The sequence below is a fragment of the Dreissena polymorpha genome, chromosome 2, assembly GCF_020536995.1.
Source record: "Dreissena polymorpha isolate Duluth1 chromosome 2, UMN_Dpol_1.0, whole genome shotgun sequence".
In the NCBI taxonomy this organism is placed as follows: Eukaryota; Metazoa; Mollusca; class Bivalvia; order Myida; family Dreissenidae; genus Dreissena; species Dreissena polymorpha.
Window position 1 is genome coordinate 106,929,232 of NC_068356.1, and position 24,235 is coordinate 106,953,466.

Below are 24,235 nucleotides of genomic sequence, written 5' to 3' on the forward strand. Positions count from 1 at the left end.
AACACAGGTGTCTGTCATTCTTAGTTATTATTAAGTCTGCAAACAGGTAAGTTGGCACTAAAATTAAATCAAGTTTGAACAAACAAAGATCAGACATACCATCAAAAGTAACAATCAATTAAGTTCATACTATTTTTAATAATTGTAATTTTTTAGACACAAAAATAAATATCACTGTTATTTCTAATCACTGTCGTATTTTTTCTTTAAACAAAAATCACTTAACCTCTGAAAAATAAAATTAAAATATTGTTAGGGTTAGAGTTTTTAATTACGGAAATTCGATTGATATTGGCAGCAAGATGTTTTCTTGCAGATTTAAAAAGAGTTAGTCATGCAGGTTTGTTTGTAAACAAGCCCCTTTAAAATGTTAAAAGATGCTACCTAATTTACTGCAAAACCTTATGAGATGTCTGTTTAAGATAATATGGGTAGTAAATGTCTGCACATGAGTATATAAAGTTGGCAGCATGCCTTACTGCATCAAAACACGCCTCTTGAAAGCATCTGTGTCCATGATTTATTGTGTATCTTCTTTCACACAGGAGGACTTGGAGAGTCTACGACTTGCGGCCCTTGCAACATTGAAGCCAGTATGTACCAATTATATTGACCACAAAGTAGTGCTCTTTTTTCTCCAAAGTAAGATACTGTTTTTTAAGTGTATGATAAATTTCAGTTGGAGGCTGTGTCACAAACGGTGTGAATTGTCAACTTATTGTGCTGAAGTATATGTCAATACATGTATGCAATTTTATACAAAAATACTATTATTACTCATGGTCTTACCAAAGCACATGTCAGTGTTCAACCATTTACTTTCTAGTAAACACATATCCATGCCTTACAGGTTTTGTGTAAGCCTTGTTCTATAACCATGGCAGATGGCCATTTTCATGAAGTCTGAAATATTCTGTGTATATGTTGATATTGCAGAAAGCTCCCCAGGCCCCACAAGGCATTCAGGTCCTTTCCACTGTTGGCCAGATCAACATATCTGAGGTACTTGTGGTAGACAGATGGTTGTAGTGTTAGTTATTCATTCAATTTGTTTTAATACAGAAAGAACTGTTCGTGTCTTGGTGACTGTTGGCGTTTTACTGAATGCTCTACGTCCTTATAGTGCTGTCATGTAACGATTGTGATGATTACTACGGGTACTATATGTCAAATATATGGGATACACAAATGTTAACGAATTAAAATGATGTGATTATATAAAAAGACACATTAACAGGAGATATAATTATATTTTCAATTTCATAGCTAGGTAAATCACCTTGTAAATTTAAACGTGATCACATAGACTAATTTAGTCTATCTAAGTAATAGAGCAATTCACCAGGCGTCTTTGAATAAATAAATAATGAAAAATAAATACAATATTTTTGATAGATTGAAAAAGGAAGAGCCATTTATGTACATATGGTTAGTCATGACATTGAATTGTGTATATATTTATATACCATATTCATGTTTCACTTTCTTCTTTTGTCTTTAGGCTCAAATTTCCAGAAATTATGTTGATGATAATCCAGAGTTTGCCCATATGCCGGTTGCCTGGAAACAAGCTGCAGACCAGCACAATGTACTTTATGAGCCAAGTTTTCAAGGCAACCAAGGTCAGTTTGTACAGAGTCAGCCAAGTTTTCAAGCAAACCCAGGTCAGTTTGTACACAGTCAGCCATACTTCCTGAGAGGGAGAGGGGGCTACCAGCGAGGGTTTCATGGCCCAGCAGGCTTCCAGAGGGGCTATGGTGGACCAAGACTGGGCTGGAATCCCAGGGGCAGAGGAAGGGGAAACTTGGGCACTGGTTTTGCTTCGCCCCCTGCACAACCGAAATCTAATGCTCTTATTGTTATTCAGGTATGATGCAACTGTTTTCATTAAATCAAATTACCAGTATGTTATGGAAGTCTCATACAAAACAAAGATAGTTTACTTGTAAGCTGCTTTTAAATATTGTTTTGACATTTCGGTTTTTTAGCCCATCTATTTTTTGAAACAAAACTATGAGCTATTGTCATTGCCTTGGCGTCGGCGTCAGTGTCCTGTTAAGTTTTGTGTTTAGGTCCACTTTTCTCATAAAGTATCAAAGCTATTGCATTCAAACTTGGTACACTTACTTACTGTCATGAGGGGACTGGGCAGGCAAAGTTAGATAACTCTGGCGTGCATTTTGACATAATTATGTACCCTTTTTATGCTTAGAAAATTGAAAATTTGGTTAAGTTTTGTGTTTAGGTCCACTTTATACCTTAAGTATCAAAGCTATTGCTTTCATACTTGGACACTTACTTACTATCATAAGGGGATTGTGCAGGCAAAGTTATGTAACTCTTACTGGCATTAAGAGTGTGGCTTTTTGTGTATGGAAGAATTAAAAGCGGTAAATATATTGTTGGTACTTTTTTTGTCCCCTACCAGTGAAACCAGAGGGGACTTATGGTTTGCACTCAGTCTGTCTGTCAGTCTGTCTGTCAGTTAGTGTTTTTCCCAGGAGGGCAAAGGGGCATGGCGCATTACTTTCAAAAAGGGCATTTTAGGCAAAAAAGGACAAAAACGTTCCCGGAATACCTGAATTACGGGGAAACATGTAATCGCATCAGAAGCAGTTGTAGAAAAAATAACATATAAACAAGCACATTTAATGGTAATAGATGTATTTAACTTACTATGATTTATATTAATATATTTACCTTGCAATGTACATTTAAGTTCCATGCTGTTTCAATAAACTGTACAGCACGACAAACATAATAAAGCAATATATGCATATGAATCTGATTATACACAGATCCACTAACATATAAATGAAACCATGTTTGTCTTATCCCATTCTCTAACAATAATCTTGACAGATGTTTAAAATAACATTGCGAGTAAATTGATCGCTAACAATATGCAAACACTCCTTTCCGTGACATACATCCACCGAGAAGATTACAAATAAATAAATAATGTTGTTGCTATCTAAAACATTATTATGCATCGTTGATTATCACAGACATTTCATCAATTCCTTTTTAATGTATAATCTCTATTGTTAATTCGATCGTTTACGACGTTATTTGCCATTTTTGCCAAGTCACAATTTAATTCTGAATAGTCCGCCATGTTGATAAAATGTCAAATGATGTAAGCGACAGGTGCGCATAGCAACGTTAAATCGTATACGCGATTCACATTTTGTTAAATGAGTATACGTCTCGGTAATTATTTTAATAATTAGATCTAATTATCTTTAAGACGAAAACGATAAAGAATAAATTTGTGTGTGATTTTAAATGTAATTATGCGTAAAAATATATGTTTTGATATAACTGAATAATGCGTGCAATGCACAATTGCCACAAGAATAACATTGAATTTTTCATCAAAAGTCTCCGAAGTAATGATTTTATAGTGGAGGAGTACACATTGCGGACCGAAAAGTGCGCTTGGTATAACATAGCCTCCGGCATTATCGATTGATACTAACACGGGGCTATTCACGCATGACTAATTCACAGCTTTGGAGCAGTCAGTTTGACTATCGAGCACTGTTATAGATTAAATCTACTGGATTAATGTAGTCGATTAGACGTTGAAGTCTCTCGAGTAAATCAAGCACAGTCGGAGCGTCACAGACAATCAAGGAAGCTGATTTTGCGGACCAAGTTAGATCGTAACATTCTATACATAGATGGTGACGTCACTACGTTATTGTCACCTCTATACTTAGACGCATCACACACCTCCATTTGGAGGCATTTATGACTACGACACAAAGAAGTCCGCGGATGTATGAACAATTTGCTTTATAAGTAAACATTCATGTTATGATTTAAAAGTTAAGTATTATTTTGTTCAGTCTTACGGTCTTATGTTAGTATCAATTAAAATTTTCGTTAGTTTTCAACAATTCTTTTTATTCATTTTTAACCAGGTTTTCCGAAGGAAAAAACTGGTTATTAGATTGGCGAATGCGGGCGGGCGGGCTGGCGGGCGGGCGGAACAAGCTTGTCCGGGCCATAACTATGTCGTTCATTGTCAGATTTTAAAATCATTTGGCACATTTGTTCACCATTATTGGACGGTGTGTCGCGCGAAATAATTACGTCGGTATCTCCAAGGTCAAGGTCACACTTTGAGTTCAAAGGTCAAAAATGGCCATAAATGAGCTTGTCCTGGCCATAACTATGTCATTCATTGTGAGATTTTAAAATCATTTGGCACATTTGTTCACCATCATGGGACGGTGTGTCGCACGAAAGAATCACGTCAATATCTCCAATGTCAAGGTCGCCACAACTAAAAATAGATTTTTTTAAAAAACAAACTTACAAAGGGGGTTAATCAGGGCTTGCACTAAGCGGCGTACGGCCGTATATTACGCCCGATAATTGTTTCCATACGCCGATAACAAAAACCCATGACGTCCACTATACTTCCTTAAAATTGGTCATACGCCGAAAATAGCAACCCGTAACGTAAGCTGTCGATTAAAATAATACTTCAATCAACACTGCTTTCTGCCGACTCAATGTGTTTTGCACACGTCTCGATAAGTCTAAACTTCGCCTCCTTTTATTTGATACCGCCCGCAGGTGATTAGCAAGTTTATTGTGTGTTGTTTATCTAACGGTTACACAATTTACCCCCGCGCGGATCGCAAATTGACCGTGACAAACCAGTCGCTTAATATTGGTTGCTTTAACAACACACTCGTGCCTATTTGCGCGTGTCGCATGTTGTCTAATGATTAGGAGATAATTGCTGGTTTGGGGCAGACGGCACGGTAAAAGAAAGACGGCAAAAATAATTAAAGAAAAACAAAACTGATCAAAGTTTAATTAATGACGTAGATTCACTACCGTATTAGGTCCCGCGAGTTTTTTCAGTTTGTTAATTGACCTTATCGCAACATCCGGACACTTGCGTCAGTTAGAGTTACATGCCCCTTGACAACGGTGAAAACAAAAGCGCTGTCGCCATTTTATTTGCATTGAAATATTTAACACTGCTCGCAATTTTCTTAAGTTAAGGCACATTTTTTAGAATAAAAATACCCAGAAATTGAAATTCTTTCATAATAAATTTAATTTAATGAACGAACACAAATAAGGATGAAAACAAACAACCAATAAATTTTAAATATATGCAACATATAGTAGCTGATTTGAACCTCTATATTTGTTACCTTATTACCTTGTTACGTATTAAATAAATTCTCATGATAAATGTTATTATTTTTATTTAATTCACACCAATTTCGACACTTTTTGTTTCCGCATGTTAGATATTTGAATGCCCCTTTCTTCATCACAAACCGATTATCTCGTTATGATCGGATACTGTACAGACAAAGAAAACACGGTGTCATAAAGCCAGCTGGGGACCTATACTTGGGGCTCTGCATAAACCACATGTGGTCATTAAACACAATTTATGATACCTCTATGTCATCTCTTGTCATACTGAGCAGTCATTTAAGCCAAATTTTAAATGCCGAAATAATTGAATATACAGTTGCTTTATAAAACACGCTGACACCTTAAATAAACATTTAATTAAATTGAATGCAATATTTTTCATTTGATTGTTTGCATCAGTCATAAAATCGTGTAAGCTTTTGTATTCTGGTGTTTAATTGCCCCTTTGTTTTGCATAACTGATAATCTCGTTTTGATCAAATATTATTTTGATCAAATATTGTCCAAACTTAACTGACAAAAAGGTGTCATAAACCACACTGGATGGTCCAGACAGTGTCATTTAACACGATAGATGCCACCATGTCTCCTCTTTCTGGTAGTATTAAGCAGTCACTTGGATGAATAATTAACGCCGATGTACTTAACAGTTGCTTAAATTAGATATGTGACATATGGTCAAATATAAAGTCATGTCCAATTTAGATTATCAGAAATTTACACCGTAAAGATACTAGCCCGATTAATTTTTTAAAGTATTTAATAATTATAAAATTTACGTAAAAAAACAAGTAACGTATTTAGCGTGTATCAATTAATTAAAAAGACGTCATTCCGTATTAAGATTTAATGTTACGACAATAAACGATCGACATCATAAAAAAGAAATTACGTTTGACAGCAACGGGGGTAAATAATGTTTGAAAAACAAATATTTATACAGATATATGTGTGTTCATTTTAATATTTGTCACTCGTACTTATTACAATCAATACAACTAAGGCTTTCAGTAAGTCATGTACCAGATGTCCCTACGTATTTTACAGCTTCACATTAGCATGATAAATTGACATAGTAGAAATATAATTATAATGTTCGAAGATGAATGAACCCTGAAAAGAACGACAATACTCATTACATCAACATCTACAAGGATACTCCCATTATTACAGAATAAACGAATTTACCCGGTGTCTCAGTGAGAAAGTTAATCATGAATGTCGCCGTACTCGATCATCGGCCACTTGGTCGGGTCATTTTTCCAACATCCAGCTTGCATTTTGTACGGACATTCATTAAGTCCAATTAGTTTTATTTTCTGATCATATCGGGCTTTCGAAGTGCAATCTAACCCTTCATAATAGTCAAAAGACATCTTAAACACCAATTACATGACATTTAATTACCTATCGACTTCCCAATAGGAATGCAATTGACGAAATATCAGCAGAGGTGCTCAATCAGCGTAGTAAATCGACCGTATCTAGGGCATTGTTTTCACCGTCGCTAAGGGACTGCCCCTTTTATGACGTCATCGCGATAAGGTCAATCCACCGATAATTACGAGTAATAACCATCTTATATAAACTGGAATCACAGTTCATTTTCTATACTAACATGTCATTTTACTAGTCAGAAACATTCAGAAAACACATTTCCTGGATTAGATATAAATTCTCCGAGTAGAATTAAATTGCTACGCCATGACCTTCGACATTGCAAATGGCTGACCTATTGTAACATTCAACCCGCGTTCAGTTCAAAGCTGGCGATTCAAATTACAAGTAATGTTGATTCAATAATGGAGAAAACATTAAATGGATTTAACAAACATTTGATAAGGTTTGTTAAACCAGATAACAACAAGGAACGTTTGGATTATTAAAGTTAAACTGGTAAGGCATTTATAAAGCGTACATATTTCGGACATGTATAGTATTCGGATAAACAGTAATAGATATACTAGATGCTCCATCATGACCATTCATTAAGATTGTGTTTTGTTGCAAATGCAGTCATAGGGGTGAGGATAATAAAATGACAATAAATATGTGATGAAAACTTGCAACCGCACATATCTCAAATTACTTAAATGGGTTGAATGACTTAAATGTGTTATGATTATTAATCAATTAATAAATAATTTAATTTAGGTAGATTTTAATGAGAATTTATTGTTTTTACAAATGAACATAGTAAAATGATAGAAATAATAAATGTTTTGAAATTAACATGTTTTGTCGATATTGTTTGCACAAACTTATACCCTGATTTTCCAAACTTCTCCCTATTTTTAAAGCCTAGGGTAGTTTCCGCCTTGTTGTATGATATATCTAGTTACTTTCACAGATGTACAGTGACCCAAAATGGATGGGAAGAGTTTGTGATCATTTACGCAGTTGACATTCCGTTAACATCAACATTGAAGTTGTTTGGACTTCCAACATTTTTGAGTGGGACTTCCATAAGTAAAGGGCAGGAAGTCAGGACTTCCAAAATTTATTTCTTAGTGCAAGCCCTGCGGGTTAATTTTTTTTGTTCATTTCAAAAGTTCAGTTTGAGTTTTCTCCCTTTATCAGATTTTTTTTCACAATGAAAACCTGGTTTTGTGACAATTTTGTCCCTTGTTTTAAACTGTACTTTCACTTTCGGTTGTATAACAACAGATATCCTTTATTGACGAAAGTTTGCAATGAAATAGCGTTTTCAAAACCGCCTAAAAAGTTTCAGAAGGTGTGTCTGATGCATGTTATGAATAGACACAATGTCATAGCTATATTGCCGACTAGTATGGGAACAATTTGATATTTCAAGTGGCTCCATTTGCATTGCAAGAGAAGTGCAAATTGACTTGTTCAGTTTGTTAAATTTTGACACCCTAATTATATATTTTTTATAAGTGCCTGATTTTTTTCTTTAAATAATTGAGATCAATGAAAACTTTAATAAAAGCACAGCATTGATGTTCTATGACGGTCATTTTTAGTGGAATAGTATGTTACAATAAACAATTATAACTATTGTATTAATGAATTTAGATTAAGTGTCATCTTTAAATGGGGTAGCAATTCATTATATGAGATTAGCACATTATATAGTTGAACTAGAAATGGCGCTGCAGAGGCCGACGCGTATCCCCACGCCGAATGTTTGACCTAGGTGTGCCCCAGGGTTGGTAATGGGGCCATGCATAGCTGAGATTGACCGTATTGTCATTAGAGAAGTTCATCATCAATTAGAAGTGAATTGGTGTAGAAATGAAGAAGTTATAGTAAAAGGCAATTTTGGGTGGGTGTGACATATGTGGGCAGGGCGCCCCAGGGTTGGTAATTGTGCCATGCATAGTTGAGATTGACCGTATTGTCATAAGAGAAGTTCAGTATCAATTTGAAGTGAATCGGTTTAGAAAAGAAGAAATTATAGTAAAAGGCAATTTTGGGTGGGTGTGGTCTATGTGGGCGGGGCCCCAGGGTTGGTAATGGGGCCATGCATAGTTGAGATTGACCGTATTGTCATAAGAGAGGTTCAGTATCAATTTGAAGTGAATCGGTGTAGAAATGAAGAAATTATAGTAAAAGGCAATTTTGGGTGGGTGTGGTCTATGTGGGCGGGGCGCTCCAGGGTTGGTAATGGGGCCATGCATAGTTGAGATTGACTGTATTGTCATAAGAGAAGTTCAATATCAATTTGAAGTGAATCGGTGTAGAAATGAAGAAATTATAGTAAAGGCAATTTTGGGTGGGTGTGGTCTATGTGGGCGGGGCCCCAGGGTTGGTTATGGGGCCATGCATAGTTGAGATTGACCCTAATGTCATAAGAGAAGTTCAGTATCAATTTGAAGTGAATCCGTGTAGAAATGAAAAAATTATAGTAAATGGAATTTTTTGGTGGGTGTGGCCTATGTGGGCGGGCGCCCCAGGGTTGGGATTGGGGCCATGCATAGTTGAGATTGACCCTAATGTCATAACAAAAGTTCAGTATCAATTTGAAGTGAATCCGTGTAGAAATGAAAAAATTATTGTAAATGGAAATTTTGGTGGGTGTGGCCTATGTGGGCGGGGCGCCCCAGGGTTGGGAATGGGGCCATGCATGGTTGAGATTGACCGTATTGTCATAAGAGAGGTCCAGTATCAATTTGAAGTGAATCGGTGTAGAAATAAAGAAGTAAATGTAAAATAACCTAAAAAAATGAGTGAAAATTTCTGACGCGGCCCCACCCCAACCGCTATAACTTTTGACCCAGGGGTCAGATCAAAATTCCAAATAGTGCAGGGTCGCACATATGCTCATAGCTACCATGTGTGTAAGTTTCAAGGTTCTAGTGCTTTTAGTGTAGGAGGAGATAGTGGCCAGGACGGACGGACAGACAGACAGACGGACGGACGGACGGCGGAGATAACCACAATATCCCCACCTTTTTTTCAAAAAGCGTGGGGATAAAAATAAATAACACTTTAATGACTTACCATAGTAAAATAAACTAGGATAGAATATGTTGCAGGTCATAAAATGTAAAACTGAAGTTGAAGAAGCTTTACAAATATTTAACACTGACAACACTGTTGATTTTCCAAACAAAAAATCCTTCCTATCTACCTGCCCTAGTTTTTTGGGGCAAATTTAAATATTTTTAATATCATTGAGTTAAATTATTAAAATATCAATATTTTCTTTTATTACATTAGCTAATTATATTATTATATTATTAAATATCAATACATTTTGATTACATTAGCTATTATTAATAATGAAATACTTTGTAAGGAAAGTCTAATTCTGTTTTAATTAGTCTTAATAAGCTACTAGTAAAATTGAAAATATCAGTGACATACAATAATTGGATTATATGCGTATGAATGCATATTTTTTTATGACAGTTACATAGTTCCCTATATAATTGGATTAAAAACAACAAATTACTCTAGTTCCACAACCCAGCCCAAGTTTACTCAAACTGAATTAATTCATCAATTGATCCTATTTAATTATATTAAAAACAACATTTTTATGATTTTGATAATATTTCCCATGTATTCCTCTAGTATTCCTCTAGTACACCAACATGCACTTACTAATAATTTACATGCACTCCTTAAACAGTTTAACAAAAATAATGAATGATTAATCCAAAGAAAACAACAAACAAGCTGCTTCATATAAAAAGTTAATTACATAAGATAACATAAGCAAAATAATCATTTTGATAATAAATCAAGATTATACTTCAACCAAACCATTATAAATTTATTGTTGGGTAGGGGGGGATGTAAGCACTAAAACTAAAATGGGGGAAATGTCTGGGGAGGGAACATCTTAGGGGCGGGGGGGCGTCCGGAATTCGTGCTAAGAGCAACAGTGTTGTTATTGTGTCTTTAGAAGAAATAATTGAAGGAAAGTACTCTTTGGTGTATGCCCATCCAGAAGCATTTCTGAGCATATCAATTGGAACAGCAATATTGAGTGCATTTGAAAGAGATATAACTGTGTCATGCATTGCTTTTGATGAAACCCACATGGTCCTTTAATGGTAGCTTTCCTATTAGGGAATTTTATACTTATTTTTTACTCTACAATCTAGCTCTTTTGTCATAAAATGAGATGTTTTATTATCCAACAGGTTTTGTGTTTGAACCTCACAAATTTTATAATACCGAAGTCCCATCATATAATCATCATCACAATCAGCAGCAGCATTATCATATTCATCATCATCATCGTTAGCAGCAGCAGCATTGTGTTGTATGATCAGAATTCAATACAAATACAAACACAACCATTACAACTCTTACTACTACTACAACTAATTAATTAGTTATCTACAACTACAACTACTACTACTACTGATATTACTTCTACTGCTACTAGTCTACTACTACTACTACTACTACTACTACTACTACTACTACTACTACTACTACTACTACTACCACCACCACCACCACCACCACCACCACAACCACCACCACTACTACTACTACTACTTCTTGGTACACCAGTACTTGTTGTCCATGGAGACGATAATGAGAACTCTCCCAGAGTATGGATCGAACTCACGCCCAGCGGACAACATTCTCTACACCACAGCGACCATGAATTAATATTTGACGCCATGTGCAACATAATTCACCTTATTACAAAAAACATGGAATTCACAAAATGACTGAAAATGCTTTAAAATGAATGCAAATTTGAAATTTGAAACAAAACAACCTAAGCAATACATAATAAGAAACGCTACATTATTGAAACACTGATACCATGAACATTTTAGGGTGTAACACCTTATGTACATGTACCAGACCTTTTATGTACTACCGGTACTTTGAAACTTTACGTACCACCTACATAAAATATAGGTGTTATTGTCCATTCATTCATAGCAGTCCTAATGAATCAAGGTCATTCTCTAAACATGATTAAATTCTAAAGATGGAAATAATTTGATTTTTACAGTTTGAACATTAAGGTCATTCTCTCTTCTCTTCAAAGTATCACATTTCAATTTTACAATATAATACAAACATTTTAGACTTTATAATCCTTAGTCAGGATAAGATAAGAGACAAATAAATTTTTATAATTTACTTCAATTTCAGGTAAGACTAATAATCATTTATTAAGTACTACATGTACTTGGGCTAATAAATTACACTAAGACACTCAGTGACACTTAGACAATCTGACAAAAAATAAAATCTATGGCCAATATATAAGTCTAAATTCATAAATACTATCACACAAAATACATTTCATCAATAACACACATTCATATTAAATGAGTTATCTCTATATATTATAAATATGGTACATAAAGTGTCAGATAGTGGTACATAAAGTGTTGGTACATAAACGGAGTGGTACGTGAGGTGTGACATTCAACATTTTAAAAATCAGTAAACAATTTATGGACTTCATTGTTTTGCATATACGCAATCAAAGCATATTTATTAAAAATTAAAACACACTGTTCATGGCTGTATCTTTTAATTTATACATGCATCAACTATTCTGGTTATTAATACATTTTTAAAATTATATATAAACAAGAGCACCACATAATGGGTGCCAAGCTAGGCTGCGGTGCAATTTTGAATAAATGAATTTTTTTTTTTTTAAATGTGGTTAGTGACCTTGACCGTTGACCTAGTGACCCCAAAATGGGTGTGGTGTGTCGAAATCATCAAGGTGCATATACATATAAAGTTTCAAAGTTATAGATGGAAGCACTTTGATTTAAGAGCCGATGTTAAGGTTTTAGCACGACGCGGACATCTGACGACGATCTGTCCATGACAATACCTAGGGTTTTCCCTGAAAACAGCCGAGCTAAAATTGAGCATACAGTGTTTTTGCCCTGTCTGTTGGTTGCTTGGTTTGTTGGTTGGTTGGTTGGTTGGTCTGTTGGTTTGCGCCAACTTAAACATTTTGCAATAACTTTTGCTATATTGAAGATAGCAACTTGATATTTGGCATGCATGTGTATCTTATGAAGCTGCACATTTTAAGTGGTGAAAGGTCAAGGTCATCCTTCAAGGTCAGAGGTCAAATATATGTGGCCAAAATCGCTCATTTTATGAGTTCTTTTGCAATATTGAAGATAGCAACTTCATATTTGGCATGCATGTGTATCTCATGGAGCTGCACATTTTGAGTGGTGAAAGGTCAAGGTCATCCTTCAAGGTCAGAGGTCAAATATATGTGGCCCAAATCGCTTATTTTATGAATACTTTTGCAATATTAAAGATAGCAACTTGATATTTGGCATGCATGTGTATCTCATGGAGCTGCACATTTTGAGTGGTGAAAGGTCAAGGTCATCCTTCAAGGTCAGAGGTCAAATATATGTGGCCCAAATCGCTTATTCTATGAATACTTTTGCAATATTGAAGATAGCAACTTGATATTTGGCATGCATGTGTATCTCATTGAGCTGCACATTTTGAGTGGTGAAAGGTCAAGTTCAAGGTCATCCTTCAAGGTCAAATATATGGGTCAAAATTGCTCATGTAATGTCACTACTGCAATATTGAAACTAGCAATTTTATATTTGAAATGCGTGTGTATCTCAAGGAGCTGCACATTGTGAGTGGTGAAGGGTCAAGGTCAAGGCCATCCTTCAAGGTCAAACGTCATATAGGGGGACATTGTGTTTCACAAACACATCTTGTTTTTCGTTCAAATTTGGGTCCAGTAAGAGGACCCATTCCCAATAAAAAAAAGTATATATTTTTCGCAAATGGGACCTAAAAATTCCCAATTGACGGTTTCCACACAAAAAAATATTTTAATAATTATATAAACATGTAAATTATCTCAAAGTCAAGCTAAAGAAGTTGAACCTTAAAATATATCTTATTAAAATCACTATTATTATCAATTTCAAAGTATTTTTAATCATAAAAGCAACAATATTAATCTCCCAAAATAACTCAAAAGAACACCTTATTTTCCAATTTAAAGGGACCCGGCCCCATTCCCAAAATGGTGAGAAAAAAAACACTGGCATATAAATTTAATGGAAAACATACAATATTATGTCAAGAAAAATAAAGCTGTAAAAATCTCACCTGCTCGGCTTTGATGTTGCAATTAGCACATTCAGATTTTTCAGTATCTACTAAATAAATATATGAAAGTGCCAAATGTCCAAGATACCATGACGTCCTCCTAAAATGTTAGATCCTTCGAACTTCATTTTATTTTATCCCTGATTAATCCTCTTACACAGTAGGCCTACATGTACGATTCCTTGTAATGTTCACAGCGTTTATTTTAAATCGTTTACGTTCTCAAATTTCAGCAGGTGTGTAATTATAAATATTTATTTATGATTTAGATTTATTTACTATTTCGAAGATACAGTATTGCAACGTGTTTAGTTAAGTCTAATTTCGTGTTTAGTGATTCTTACAAACAATAGACTGACATGAAAAGTGGCTCCTTTTGAAGCACAAACTGCATCCAAATATATATTACAGCTGGCCCGGTTTGATGGGGCCTGTTTTTGATAATAATTAATTACAATTTTTCACTTCCGTGTTTATTATGTTTACCAACGCCATGATGGAAAAAAGTCCGTTTCCTACAATGCTTAGCGCGCATTCACACAGGTCAGTAAGACCGGTGTGACACAATGAGATCGTAAGGCAATAAAGATGTTATCGATAAGGTCATGTGGCGAAATTTGCCTTTGAAAAGAAGGGCGCGTGGCGAAATTTGCCTTTGAAAAGGGCTGAGTGGGGATCCGGGAGGGCGGCGTGGCTTTTCGCCACGCTAAAATGGCCTGGGAAAAACACTTATCAGTATGTCTGTCAGTCCGTCACACTTTTCTGGATCTTGAGATAACTTAAAAAGTTCTTAATATTTTTTCATGAAACTTGAAACATGGATAGATGGCAATATGGAGATTATGCACGTCATTTAATTTTGTTCTCAGTCAAAAATTCTGGTTGCTATGGTAACAAATAAAAAAATATTTTATTTTTTTACTGACAATGGTGGCGTTTCACCGGTAGGGGACCATATTGCTTGGCAATCTCTTGTTATCCCCACGCTTTTTGAAAAAAAGGTGGGGATATTGTGGTTATCTCCGCCGTCCGTCCGTCCGTCCGTCTGTCTGTCTGTCCGTCCGTCCTGGCCACTATCTCCTCCTACACTAAAAGCACTAGAACCTTGAAACTTACACACATGGTAGCTATGAGCATATGTGCGACCCTGCACTATTTGGAATTTTGATCTGACCCCTGGGTCAAAAGTTATAGCGGTTGGGGTGGGGCCGCGTCAGAAATTATCACTCATTTTTTTAGGTTATTTTACATTTACTTCTTTATTTCTACACCGATTCACTTCAAATTGATACTGGACCTCTCTTATGACAATACGGTCAATCTCAACCATGCATGGCCCCATTCCCAACCCTGGGGCGCCCCGCCCACATAGGCCACACCCACCAAAAATTTCCATTTACTATAATTTTTTCATTTCTACACGGATTCACTTCAAATTGATACTGAACTTTTGTTATGACATTAGGGTCAATCTCAACTATGCATGGCCCCAATCCCAACCCTGGGGCGCCCGCCCACATAGGCCACACCCACCAAAAAATTCCATTTACTATAATTTTTTCATTTCTACACGGATTCACTTCAAATTGATACTGAACTTCTCTTATGACATTAGGGTCAATCTCAACTATGCATGGCCCCATAACCAACCCTGGGGCCCCGCCCACATAGACCACACCCACCCAAAATTGCCTTTACTATAATTTCTTCATTTCTACACCGATTCACTTTAAATTGATATTGAACTTCTCTTATGACTATACAGTCAATCTCAACTATGCATGGCCCCATTACCAACCCTGGGGCGCCCCGCCCACATAGACCACACCCACCCAAAATTGCCTTTTACTATAATTTCTTCATTTCTACACCGATTCACTTCAAATTGATACTGAACCTCTCTTATGACAATACGGTCAATCTCAACTATGCATGGCCCCATTACCAACCCTGGGGCCCCGCCCACATAGACCACACCCACCCAAAATTGCCTTTTACTATAATTTCTTCTTTTCTACACCGATTCACTTCAAATTGATACTGAACTTCTCTTATGACAATATGGTCAATCTCAACTATGCATGGCACAATTACCAACCCTGGGGCGCCCTGCCCACATATGTCACACCCACCCAAAATTGCCTTTTACTATAACTTCTTCATTTCTACACCAATTCACTTCTAATTGATGATGAACTTCTCTTATGACAATACGGTCAATCTCAGCTATGCATGGCCCCATTACCAACCCTGGGGCACACCTAAGTCAAACATTCGGCGTGGGGATACGCGTCGGCCTCTGCCGCGCCATTTCTAGTTGTATATGTATTTCTGTATGTATTATCATTATTATTACATACGTGCAATCGTTTGAATTATTTATTTAAATACTATGTTAATAATTTGGTATGTTTGACAGTATATATTATAAATGTATTGTATTTATTTTTAGAGAATCATCAGCGAATAAAAATAATGACGCATATCTCGTTTCTTCATATTGAACTGGACAATTAAATTTTCCGTAAATTAACGGCGTTAACACTGTGCAGGCAAAGTTATGTAACTCTGACTGGCATTTTGACAGAATTATGGTCCCTTACTTATAAAATTGAAAATTTCGCTAAGTTTTGTGTTTTGGTCCACTTTATTCCCAAAGTATGTTTTGGTCCACTTTATTCCCAAAGTATGATAGCTTTTGCTTTCAGACTTCGAACGCTCGCAAACTATCATAAGGGGACTGTACAGGACAAGTTGCATAACTCTGGTTGTCATTTTGACGGAATAATGGCCCTTTTTTTACTTATGAACTTTGAATACATGGCTAAATTTTGTGTTTACATCCACTTTACTTCTAAAGTATCAAGGCTATTGCTTTCAAACTTCAAATACGTTCGTACTATCATGAGGGTACTGTACCTGGCAAGTTGAATTTTACCTTGACCTTTGAATGACCTTGACTCTCAGGGTCAAATAATTAAATTTTGCTAAAATCGCCATGACTTCGTTATTTATGATCAGATTTGATTGATAATTTGAAAAAACAACTCTTACCTGACATACTACAATAGACTCCACCCCCCCCCCCCCCCCCAAAAAAAGTAATTTTTATTATGCCCCCAGAACATAGGTAAAATCGCACCGTCCGTCCGTTAGTCAGTCCGTCCGGATTAGTCCGTATTAGTTTCCGCTCAGTAACTCAAGCAATTTTCATCAGATCTTCACCAAACTACATGAAAATATGTAAGGCAATAACATCTAGGCCAAGTTCGATAATCGGCCAAATTGACCTAGACACTCTTGAGTTATGGCCCTTGAATCATCGTAAAGTTGGTTTTTTTAGCTCACCTGTCACGAAGTGACATGGTGAGCTTATGTGACCGTGTGATGTCCTGCGTCCGTTGTGTGTGTGTGCGTCCGTCCGTCCGTCAACAATTTGTTTGTGTAGACAGTAGAGGTCACAGTTTTCATCCAATCTTTATGAAATTTGGTCAGAATGTTTATCTTGATGAAATCTGGGTTGGGATTGTATTTGGGTCATCTGGGGTCAAAAACTAGGTCACTAGGTCACATAATAGGTCAAATAATAGAAAAACCTTGTATAGACAATAGAGGTAGCAGTTTTCATCCAATCTTTATGAAATTTGGTCAGAATGTTTATCTTGATGAAATCTGGGTTGGGATTGTATTTGGGTCATCTGGGGTCAAAAACTAGGTCACTAGATCAAATAATTGAAAAATCATCAACAATTTGTTTGTGTAGACAGTAGAGGTCACAATTTTCATCCAATGTTTATGAAATTTGGTCAGAATGTTTATCTTGATGAAATCTGGGTTGGTATTGTATTTGGGTCATCTGGGGTCAAAAACTAGGTCACTAGGTAAAATAATAGAAAAACCTTGTGTAGACAATAGAGGTCGCAGTTTTCATACAATCTTTATGAAATTTGGTCAGAATGTTTATCTTGATGAAATCTGGGTTGGGATTGTATTTGGGTCATCCGAGGTCAAAAACTAGGTCACTAGGTCAAATTATAGAAAAACCGTCAACAATTTGTTTGTGTAGACAGTAGAGGTCACAGTTTTCATCCAATCTGCAGTCTTGGCATTAATTTTTTTTAAGCACTAGCCCGGTTGGGCTACCAGCTCTGAAATTTCACTAGCCCGAAACAATTTTAACTAGCCCGAATTAAAAGTTATAATTCTGTTACATTTGTAACTATGTTTGTATTGATGAAACATAGAACAATAAAGATTAAACAAATAAACACTTGATTCTGTTTTTATTCACAGTTAATATCTTACAAAAAAATTAACACAAGGTCTCCTGACATCTCCATTCCATCATGGTCATTGTCGGAGTCTCCGACATCCAGGTCTGACATATCATGTATGCTCCTTAAGGTGGCCTGTAAAATACATATTGTATAACATGATATAAATTTTCCAAACACATATCTGAATAAAGTAAATAAAATGTCAAACGAGCAATAATACCTGTGCATAAGACGTAGCACAAGGAGGCAACTTTCCTGCCCAAACTTCTGAGTATTCTAATACTAATACACCTTTGATTTTAATGTCAGGATTTGTTTCTTGACAGCAAAACTTTATCTGTAAAAGACTATACTTGTAATTTAGTGCATGATATTTAATTGCATATTTTTTACATTATGTATGACATGCACATACCAGCAAGTCAGCAATGCTGGCGCATAATCAAATTTCTCAATACTTGGAGACATCAAAACGAAGTAAAGACCTAGGATAGCGCTAAGGAAAAAAACGTAGTCGCCAAATCTTGGGGGGGGGGGGGGGGGGGGGGGGTGCGAGGCCATGCCCCTACCCCGTAATTTTTTTGGATCCTAGATCGTCTGTGGTGCGTTTTGGGGCTATTTCCTGAGAAAAATTAAGACTATTTTTGTCTGAAATTAGCCCTTTTATTTGCTTAAAAGTTTTTCTTCGCTGGTGAGCCACTTGCTGACATTTTGCAGACGATTGTTTTGTTTACATAGACACCGGTGGCGTAGTGATAATGATACATTAACACCGTTAAACAGTTTTCGGTACATGTGGTATTTAGGTTTGAAACCACTAAAACAACCCGCCTGTCTCTAGTAATTATACGACATTTTAAAAATTACTTTTTTCATTTTTGTTTTTGTTTTTGAAGAAATGCGTGAGAAATTACTTAGTCAGCATGAGAACGTCATTGCATGTCAAAAACCGTGAGACTCACGACGAAACCGTGAGACTTGACAGGTAGACGTTTCCGATTCTGCATTCACATCTGCACTATTTTAGACATCCTCCGATCGCGAACCTAACATTCGGTCATTTCCTACATTATTCTGTCCGCTTTCTTTTCTAAAGAATTGTGTTAATTTCTGTTGCTTCGACTTGCCATTTTCGCTCGCAGAATCCATTTTTCCCGGAATCTGCAACTCACTTTCTAAATCAGTCTTTCAAGTCGCATTGCGAACGTAAAGGCAAGTTACTCTTATCTACTTTTAGCCAATCAAAATCGTTGTTTGTTGGGAAATTAGTTTATAGTGTCTATGTCAATGCCATAACTCCGCCCATCTGATTAAATGACAATTCCGTATTGGTCGATTCGATAACGTTGAATCGTAACATCTATAGCATAGGTGATTACACGGCACGCTTCAGTGATTCAGTTATCACGTAAATCGCCAAATAACACAAATGTTCAAAAAGTCTGGTCGCAGTGTAAAGCGTGACCAATTAAGACATTAGCCATGTGGATTATCAACCTAGGCGGTCGTCATTATCCCATGGGGCCTTTCCGGTAAGGGTGTTATCTGTGTAATCTTAGCGATGTTTCTGGCGATTTATAGTGTGCAGTTGTAAAGCATAGGGTCTATTTTTTTTCAATCGCCAATTTCATGAAAATCTTATTTTTAATCGCCAGCTAGGAATTGTTATTGCCAATGGCGATTTCGGCGATCGGTAACGCTAACGTAGAAGACTGATTATTTTTCCATGACATTTGGAATTTTCGTTTTGTTGTTCATATTTTGTGTTGCTACCTTCATTCTCATTTTGCGGTTGATGTTTGTGCGATGCGCCCTCAAAATAACACAGAAAATACATTAAAATAAATGTATCGCCGCAAGTTCTCCACCAAGTAATAATAATTGTTATAGCGTCTCGCGAGATCGACTTACAACACTGTTCAATAAGTGTCTAATCAGTAAGTGCTCAAGGGAAATAACCAATGCAGTCTTGAATAAGCGTCTATATGAAGCTATTTCGGACTCGTTACTATGTTCGGACACAAAAAAAGCACTCGACCCATCGGGCTACCGGCTTAGAATTTTCACTCGACCGAGGCAAAAATCAATCAAACCGGTCGAGCGGGTTACTGCCAAGACTGAATCTGTATGAAATTTGGTCAGAATGTTTATCTTGATGAAATCTGGGTTGGGATGGTATTTGGGTTATCTGGGGTCAAAAACTAGGTCACTAGGTCAAATAATAGAAAAACCTTGTATAGACAATAGAGGTCACAGTTGTCATCCAATCTTCATGAAATTTGGTCAGAATGTTTGTCTTGATGAAATCTGGGTTGGTATTGTATTTGGGTCACCTGGGGTCAAAAACTAGGTCAATAGGTCATTTATTAGAAAAACATTGTGTAGACAATAGAGGTCACAGTTTTCATCCAATCTTTATGAAATTTGGTCAGAATGTTCATTTTGATGAAAACTGGGTTGGGATTGCAATCTGATTAGTCAGGTGAGCGATTCAGGGCCATCATGGCCCTCTTGTTCTCGTTTCCCGCTCAATAAGTCGAGCAATTGTCATCAGATTTTCACCAAACTTCATGAAAATGTGTAAGGCAATAACATCTAGGTGAAGTTCGATAATGGGCCAAATTGACCCAGACTCTCTTGAGTTACGGCCCTTGAATTATCGTAAAATTGTGTTTTTTTCACGTTTTCGCGCAATAACTCTAGCAAATGTCATCTGATCTTCACCAAACTTTATAAAAATGTGTAAGGCAATAACATCTAGTTCAAGTTCGATAATTGGCCTTATTGACCCAGACATGCCTGAGTTACAGCCCTTGAATCATCATTTTTTCTTGTTTCCGCTCTATAACTGGCGCAAATGTCATAGGATCTTCACCAAACTTCATGAAAATGTGTAAGGCAATAACATCAAGGTCAAGTTTGATAATCTGCCAAATTGATCCAGACACTCCAGAGTTTTTGCCCTTGAATCATTGAAAAATTGTGTTTTCTCTTGTTTCCGCTCAGTGACTCCAGCAAATGTCATAGGATCTTCGCCACACTCCATGAAAATGTGTACGGTCATAAGATCTAGGTCAAGTTCAATAATCAGCCAAAGTTACGAAGACACTCCTGAGTTACGGCCCTGGAAATCATGGAAAAATTGAGTTTTTTCTCGTTTCCGCTCCAGCAATTGTCATCGGATCTTCACCAAACTGCATAAAAATGTGTAAGGCAATAAAATCTAGGTTAAGTTCGATAATCAGCCAAATTTACTTAGGCACTTCTGAGTTACTGTCCTTGAATCATAGAAAATTGCTTTTGCGCTCGAAAAATGCTCATAACTTCTATGTCGCTTCAGAGGTTACCTTCATATTTGGTATGCATGTGTTAATGGACAAGGCCTTTCCATACACACATAAATTTTGACCCCTTTGACCTTGACCTTTAAGTTTAGGTTTCGAAATCTGCATTTAGGTTTCGTAAAATGCTCATAACTTCTATGTCCCTTGAGATATAACCTTCATATTTGGTATGCATGTTTATATGGACAAGGCCTTTCCATACAAACACAAATTTGGACTTTTTGACTCCTGTGACCTTGACCTTGAACTTAGGGTCCGTGTTAAGGATTCGAAATCTGCGTTTAGGTTTCGAAAAAAATGCTATAACTTCTATGAAAGCGTTTATAGGGGGCATATGTCATCCTATGGTGACAGCTCTTGTTTAATATATTTTTTATTGCATTTGTATTTCTTATTTTTGGAAGATAATGTAATAAATGACCACACCCCCACACTATACATCCCTCTCCACCCCACCCCTCTATCTTTTTTGATTGAAGTAGTGAGCTCCCTTCACCTTTAAGAAGAAAAATAGATGAGCGGTCTGCACCCGCAAGGCGGTGCTCTTGTTTTATTCTTAATTAAGAGTTCTGGCCCTTATTTCTCAAACATTCCTATAATGGTATCTGGCTTAAGTCTCTTGTGTACCTAATTGATAAGTACATTAATTACAATTTTAACATAGATGATGGTGAATAAAATAGTATTTATGTTTGTTATTTCTCAAGTATTTTAAATGTAAATTGCAATGAAATTCGTTCAACATTTTTGGCAATCTTTGTAAGTGTCAAAACCTAGTTTGTACTAGATGGGCTGTTATATTAACTTCTACTTACTGTGTTTTTTTTTAACACCCCCAGGTTAAGGGAGACGATAGCAGGGAGGAGCAGCCACAATCTATTGCAGCCCAGGACCGCAGGAAGTCAGAGGTTCGCCCCATGCTGCTCAGGCCTCAGGACAAGTGGGCTGGCACAGAAGCCAGGACACAGGCTGCCCAACTCACAGAAAAGATTAAAGGTGACAGAATACTAGAATAATATGTTGAATAAGATTTTGATAATTCCCTCGCCATAGTCCTTTTCAAAGATTTTTTCCATGGTTGATTTATTCCTCAACATTTAGTTTTTGCATAATATCCCCTGCTGGTGATTATTATTTCTTTTACCTATGTATGTAAGCTCTATTGTATCAAAAGCCAAAGGCTTATTGAAACACTCTGGGCTCTAGTTTCCTGGATAGAACCAGTACTTTTTGTCTTTGGGGAAGTTTTTAAGAACTCCTCCACTGGGGAGCAAACCCTTCATCTCACGGTTGCTAGACAGACACCGTATCCACTACGCCACAGCAACCTGCGACTACCTTTGAACAGTCACCCCCTGTCGATATCGACCACATTTATTTCCTCCCGAATGATCTCATTATATATTTTACCTGCGAATTACACCAACCTTCAAACCACAACAGCAATCGCCATTTTACATTCCCAAAAGTCCATTTTGATAGCTAGCAACAAACACTTCAATCATAACAATCAAGAATTTCACATTCTTTCAATAAAACAATGGCGGCAATGATGCTGTGATAGTCACATGATAAGCATCTTACCAGTGCACGCATCGGTCCCTATGGAATTGGCAAGTGACAGTTAACTGAATTCGATAGCAGTTTTGTGTTTATTCAGCACACATTGTTAATTGGTAGCGATAGCAGTTTTGTGTTAATGCATTTTACAGTTGTTTAAAGTGTAAGAAGTTGCTTTTTTCTTTAAGTGGCTCGCAATTTATGTACTTATTGCAGAAAATATCAAATTTGAAAAGGTTGGGGCTTACATAAACTCATTAAGGAAATGTACAGTTTTGTTACAATTATGATGTCAATTACACGCATACATTTTGATATTCATTCCTTTTTAGTTCATCTATTTTTTGAAAAAAAATTATGAGCTATTGTCATCACCTTGGCGTCGGCATCGGCGTTGGCGTCGGCGTCCGGTTAAGTTTTGCGTTTAGGTCCACTTTTCTCAGAAAGTATCAATGCTATTGCATTCAAACTTGGTACACTTACTTACTTTCATGAGGGGACTGGGCAGGCAAAGTTAGATAACTCTGGCGTGCATTTTGACAGAATTATGTGCCCTTTTTATACTTAGAAAATTGAAATTTTTTGGTTAAGTTTTGTGTTTAGGTCCATTTTATTCCTTAAGAATCAAAGCTATTGCTTTCATACTTGCAACACTTACTCATTATCATAAGGGGACTGTGCAGGCAAAGTTATGTAACTCTGACTGGCATTTTGACAGAATTATGCGCCCTTTTTATATTTAGAAAATTGAAAATTTGGTAAAGTTTTGTGTTTAGGTCCACTTTATTCCTACAGTATCAAAGCTATTGCTTTCATACTTGAAACACTTATTAACTATCACAAGGGTCTGTGCAGGCAAAGTTATGTAACTCTGACTGGCATTTGGACGGAATTATGGGCCCTTTATACTTAGAAAATTGAAAATTTGGTTAAGTTTTGTGTTTTGGTCCACTTTACCCCTAAAATATCATAGATATTGCTTTCATACTTGGAACACTCGCAAACTATCATAAGGGTACAGTAAAAGGACAATTTGCATAACTCTGGTTGTCATTTTTACGGAATTATGGCCCTTTTTTGACTTAGTAACTTTGAATATATGGTTAAATTTTGTGTTTCGATCCACTTTACTTCTAAAGTATCAAGGCTATTGCTTTCAAACTTCAAATACTTTCATGCTATGATGAGGTTACTGTACCTTGACCTTTGAATGACCTTGACTCTCAAGGTCAAATTATTAAATTTTGCTAAAATTGCCAAAACTTCTTTATTTATGATTAGATTTGATTG

The 24,235-nt window shown here is 36.4% G+C and overlaps 1 protein-coding gene across 1 annotated transcript in view; it reads left to right on the forward strand.

Moving 5' to 3' along the window:
• LOC127868398 (uncharacterized) overlaps positions 1 to 24,235 on the forward strand; it is a 44,053-nt gene that overhangs the window by 14,457 nt on the left and 5,361 nt on the right. Inside the window, exons 2-5 of the mRNA XM_052410149.1 lie at positions 546 to 593; positions 937 to 1,002; positions 1,502 to 1,867; positions 22,225 to 22,381. Coding sequence (XP_052266109.1) covers positions 546 to 593; positions 937 to 1,002; positions 1,502 to 1,867; positions 22,225 to 22,381 — 637 coding nt within the window. The remainder of the gene's footprint in view (positions 1 to 545; positions 594 to 936; positions 1,003 to 1,501; positions 1,868 to 22,224; positions 22,382 to 24,235) is intronic.